This window comes from Anoplophora glabripennis, unplaced genomic scaffold, assembly GCF_000390285.2.
Source record: "Anoplophora glabripennis isolate ALB-LARVAE unplaced genomic scaffold, Agla_2.0 scaffold23, whole genome shotgun sequence".
NCBI lineage: Eukaryota > Metazoa > Arthropoda > Insecta > Coleoptera > Cerambycidae > Anoplophora > Anoplophora glabripennis.
The window spans coordinates 292,013-298,012 of NW_019416624.1; the positions used below are offsets into that span (position 1 = coordinate 292,013).

The window sequence follows — 6,000 nt, forward strand, 5'->3', positions numbered from 1 at the left end:
GGGGACTTTTTACCAATGCTAAACAAACTCATTACAAGATAACAGACAAAAAGTGAATTTACAATTACAGAATTAAGAAAATTTTGGATTTATACATAAATATATTACTTTGAAACTATTTCGGTTACTATGTGAGACACAATCCTAAATTAATAAACATATGTAGGCGGAAACAGAAGCTGGAATTTGATATAGTTGTTTCGGTTTAACTGAAAGTGATGCCAATTTGTTGATACACGACTAAAAATTGGGACAACGCGAGGAAAAAAATATAAAAAATAAATAAAAAGCTTTTTGTAATTTAAATGGATTTCGCGCAAGCTTCACGCGTGCTCATATAAATATTTATAAACTTAACTCATGTAAAAAAAGTTCATTGCGAAACTGTTAAACGGTTTTAATTTCTACATTTTTATCTTATATTTCACATCACACTCAGGAAACTTGTCAAGATCTGACCTTTTAAACTAATTATTTTATTTTTGTAATATTTTACTTAATTAATTAGGTATGTACATTTACATAATATTCGTTCATATTACCCATGACTTATATATTTATAAAGTATTTTCGCTGTATTTATTGAAATATTTAATAAACTAAATTCAAAAAAAATTAAATTAAATTTCGTAATTATGTAATTTAAATATTTATTGTTTAAAATACCTGAGTGATAAAACTGTAAATATGAGATTTTTTTTAGATGTGTTTTGATTTTGGAACGTAAATCAAATAAATTATAAAACAATTATGGATCATGACAATAAAACTCAAGCATTTTCTAGATGCCATTGAAAATATTTAACAACCAGATATTTCAGACCAATTGACCTTGAACATTAACAGGTACTTAACACTCATCCAGTTTTTAATAAATTATTTTACTGATATGTCGAAACAAAAGCTAAAATCATAGATAGAAAATTAGATCAGTTTTATATAGTCCTTTGTATAAGAAAAAAATATTAGTTGAACATTAGTTATAAATTATTTCATTGCTTGCAGTCATTTAATTACTTTAATCGCTTATGTCTTATGTCCAAACTTAAATTTCTGATGAAGGTATAATAATTGGTATACTATTAAATATCTCATCATTAGAAATATAAAAAGTTCGTTTTAGTTACTTGTGAGTTTTCATTGATGTAAAAGGAAATAATTATTTAATAATAATACGTCAATTTAAATTTAAATTACATTTCCTTCAAAGAGCCCATGATAAATAAAAAATTTGGTTTTGCTGTTGTATGTAATTTCGCAAAATAAAATCAATAAAAACAAAATATTCAATGAAATATTTTAGAGTGATTATTTGAATTACATGTATTTAATATTTTTCTACATATTAAAGCTCGTGGCTAATTAGGTAAAAATAAGATTCATTACGAAAAAAGCCACTGATTAATTTGTTTGTTTGTATATAGACAAAATAAAAAATATAAATAAAACCGTTGGAAATATTAAAAAAATGTCAATTAAGGAAGTAAAAATTAAAATTAGTATCACTTTAAAATATCTGTACATACCTGATTTGAATATTAAACATAAGTAGGTGTATTGAATTTATACAAGCCAAATTATTCAGCTTAAGGAACGTATTCAAAGTACTGCTATATTTTTGTTTTTGTTATTTGAAAAATGTATGGTGCACTTTACTATTGGATAATTTAGATGGAATGGTAATAAAAGACTTACATAATCTGACAAAGCTTTCATCCCCCTAGGAAATCTGGTCCGGTCGGGAACGAGTTCTCCAAATATACTTCTTTCTTTCTCTAACCAACAATCATCGACATTGATGTACTCGTATCCCGCGTTAGCGTAACCCTCACTAACAAGAATATCTGCCATAGTTCTAAACAAATTTTCACTGAAACAATAAAACGAAACTGTAGTTTATACTGCATAACTGTGTCTCCAAACGTCTTGTCGCAATGTTTACTAACAATAACGCATTACGACGTCGTGAAGGTTATTGTTCTGTGAAATGACTTTCTCATTTTTTTGCCGAGATGAATAGACATTACTGTAAAATAAACAAATGAAAATACCTTATGCAGTTGTCAGGGTCATTTTTGCAGTCAGTGTTACACCTGAAACGCTCCCAAGCTAGCCATCCCATCGGTGGCGTCCTTGCCAGTCCATTTTCCAGGGAAATAGCACTAGTTACGAGGTAAATCACCACTACTCCAAGAACGGTCCATTTTTGAAACATTTCACTGACAGTATTTAAATATAACCTAAAAATTAAGAATACGTTAGCCGTCAATTGGTGACAAGCCAAAATAAAAACACACTTAAATTTATGATGGGTTGGCGCAACATTTTTGTGAACTTTAAAATTATGTTAAATCATGATTTCTCTCGACACATGCATGACGGTAATATTTTATTACGAAATAGTTTACGCCGAAAGCAGTACGGCCACAAACCCCGGCTAACGTTGGTTGTGTTGTACTTTTTTTTTTTTCACCACCTGCACTCATTCACTTTCACTTACCCGATGGCCTATTTCTTTGTATATTAAGCTAAAACCAGTTCGTATGTTAATTCGCGTTTATGCCTTAAAGCGACAGCATTAGCGTTAGCAGATTGCAAAATCCGAGTAACTAAATACAAACGTTCATTATTTTAAAATTATGTCAGAACTTGGACCCATATAACGCGGCATCGTTTTAAAATAGATGATATTTAAATGAAAATTGCAGTCACGCTTCAAAAAGCAATTTACCTTGATTTTTCACTATTTCTGTAGCGATCTTTCTAGTTGATTCACTGACGTTAATTCAAAACGAAGGTAAAAGTGAATTGTATGGCGCCTACGGTCAACTATCACGTCCATTCGCGACCGCGGCTGCACAGTGAATAAAGACCGATTGGGGACCCAGAGAAATAAAGAGTTAGAGAATGGCAATGGTACGTATTGCAGACAGACGTGGGTAACTTTGGAACTTCGCCGTAGATGTGTGTGAACAGCGCGAGGCAAATGCTTCGTCTATTCGCTGGCCCGGATGCCACTGCTGCTTAATCTGTATCAGTGTTTGTTACCAGGACCCCTCGAAAAGTAACTTGTAACTGCTGCGTTAAGAATAGCCGATGAATGTATTTACTAAATAATCTAAGGTAAATAACAGAAGCAAAATCAGATGTGGGTACTCTTGATAGAAATTAATTTTGGATTTAGAAATCAAGATTAAATTCTCAAGAACCCAACAGAATTGCTACAGTTTTAGTGCATGCATCTATAAGGTTACACAGATAGTGATTAAAAGGAGGTCACAGAAGTTAATCTATGGCGAACTCCATCAATATCTTTTGAAAGAAAAACTGGCTACGAGTTGTATCAGTCTCTTACCATATCAATTGAGTTAGATCATTAATAGAAAATTTAATGAATGAAATTTTTATTCCTTCAATACAACAATATACAGGATATCCGGGAAAATGTGGGAAATCTCTCGGGTTCAGATAGAACATGAAATAATCATATGACAAGTTCCTATAAAATTTTTTCATACAGGCCCTCCCTACGGAAATATGTGTCCCTGTAGGACGCCGCTCGGTTTTTCTTGAATAACTTTTAAAGTACTTAATACAATTTAATAAAAATTGTATGTGATGAACACTAGTGAAGACCTCTTAAAATAGTGTCCTAGAAACATATTTAGCTTTTTCAGTTTACCAAGGGTGGACTAAACTTTACAACTTAATGCCTACATTTTTAACACCCTGTATGATAAGACTTTAAAATAATAAATCTGGGTAGCTTCAACCTTAGACTAAAAAAGGTACTCTTGTTCATTATCCATAAAATGAGCCGTTTACGAGAAAAAAGAATAATAAACGAATTCATGTTTTATTTTTAATAAAAAGGGCCATGATTTCTATATTTTTTTTCTCGACAACAAAGTGTGATACGAAAGTCATTCAAACAACAGGAAAGTTTCATTTTAAGATGTTTAATCTGAAAAAGTACAAAATTAAAAAACGCAGTGGTGTCCCAGGAGGCACCTTAACAAAAAATTATTGAAAAACTTCATAAGAGGGTTCAACTTGGGCTCAGTGAAGTCTGATACACTCGCGGGCACGACGAATTGAGGACTACTGTACCCACCACAATAACCCAGCATTGTTCCTTATCACATCACAATGAAACGTGATTCTCTGTAGAAGTTCCTGCCTATTGTCAACCGGAGTGGAATACACCAATTGTTTGAGGTGTCCCCACAGGTAAAAATTCGGAGGCGTTAGGTCGGGAGATCCTATCCAACGGTTTGGATAGACGTTATTCAGGTGCTCCCGCACACCAACGCTGAGATGAGGTCCCTTGTGCATGAAGTACATGTTTCGGCGTGTTTCAATTTTTAAGTGTTTTATTAAATCTTGAATAGCGTTCTGAAGGAACTCCAAATAAAGTTGTCCATTCAATCGTTCCGGCAATACGAATGGTCCAATAAAAAATTGCCATTGATTCCTGCGCCAATTTTAATTGATTGGAACTGATGTTGATGATGCGAAACAATAGCGGCATGAGGATTTTCATCAGCCCATACGATGTGTTGTGAAATTGGTGATACCATTTTTGGTAAACCTTGCTTCATCCGTGAAAAGAATAGTGCTAATGAAGTTTACATTATTTCGTTGCTAATCCAATAGCCAGTTTACAAACTGCATTCTATGAGGAAAATCTTCAGGAATGACTTCGTGTATTTTTTACAGATGGTATGGATATAACAGCTGTTCTTGAAGAACTTCATATACTATTGTTTTCGTTGTATTAAACTCTGCTGATAATTTTCTAGTGCTCGTTGATGGGGTGTCTTCTACAGCAATTGACATATTTTCCTCTAATTGCGGTGTACGTAAAGTATGAAGAAATTCAATAATATGTATTACCTTATCAACAGGAATCGCCCACCATTAAACGTTGGTCAACTTGTTGAAATGTCCTCTGGTTTGACAGAGTATGATTAGGAAATATGTTGTGATATAACCTTCTGGCTTATAAAGCATTGCAAGACGCAAAATCATATTTGCACACTCAATAAACGTGTATTCCATATTTCAAATAAAATTCACAACTAAATTCACCACGAAATCCAAAAATCGATAAATCAATAACGAAGTAAAGGACCAGTGTGTCAGCGATGTCACTTTGTTGTTGAGAAAAAAATATATAAATCATGGCCCTTTTTATTAAAAATAAAACACGAATTCGTTTATTATTCTTTTTCTCGTAAACGGTTAATTTTATCGACAATAAACAAGAGTACCTTTTTTTAGTCTAAGGTTGAATCTACCCAGATTTATTATTTTAAATTCTTTATCATACAGGGTGTTAAAAATTTACGCATTAAGTTGTAAAGCTTAGCCTGTCCTTGTTAAGTAAAAAAGCTAAATACGTTTTAAGAGGTCCTTCTTAGTGTTCATCACATACAATTTTTATTAAATTATATTAAGTACTTTAAAAGTTGTTCAAGAAAAACCGATTTCCAGTGGCGTCCTTCAGAGACACATCTCCGTAGGAAGGGGCTGTACGAAAAAATTTTATAGGAACCTGTCATCTTATTTTTTCATGTTCTATTTGCCCCGGAGAGGTTTTCCACATTTTCCAGGACACCTTGTATAATTAAGTAAAAATCCATGGAAAGATGATCTTTATCTAATACTATTTAATCTTTACTATTCATAAATACTTCAGCGATTAACAAAAGTTCAGGACTTGGGGTCAGTTGAAGCTTTCAACTTTAATTTTTGAACAACTAGAAATGAATTCTTTTGTCTTCAATATGTAGTTCAACTACCAATCGGCTAAACATTTATTTTTTATAAAAACGAAATAACAACGTCTTTATCTCTTATATACCTTTATTTATCGCAACTGTTTCTGTAGCATTAACTTTATCAAAAGGCTGGAAAGTATATCAAGATTTGTCAGGTTTATTTTTCATAAAAGTGTCCCGAAGATTCGCAGTAGTATTTCATACAGTTCTTAAAAAA

General features: G+C 32.2%; 1 protein-coding gene across 1 annotated transcript in view; it reads right to left on the minus strand.

The window, feature by feature from the left end:
• The window catches only part of LOC108903557 (alpha-N-acetylgalactosaminidase), a 92,523-nt gene extending 89,550 nt beyond the window's left edge, over nt 1–2,973 (minus strand). Inside the window, exons 1-3 of the mRNA XM_018705781.1 lie at nt 2,732–2,973; nt 2,052–2,240; nt 1,696–1,870 (exon numbers count right to left, since the gene is read on the minus strand). Of these exons, the coding sequence (XP_018561297.1) occupies nt 1,696–1,870; nt 2,052–2,215 (339 nt within the window). The 5' untranslated portion in view covers nt 2,216–2,240; nt 2,732–2,973. The remainder of the gene's footprint in view (nt 1–1,695; nt 1,871–2,051; nt 2,241–2,731) is intronic.
• Between the last annotated feature and the right edge of the window lie 3,027 nt (nt 2,974–6,000).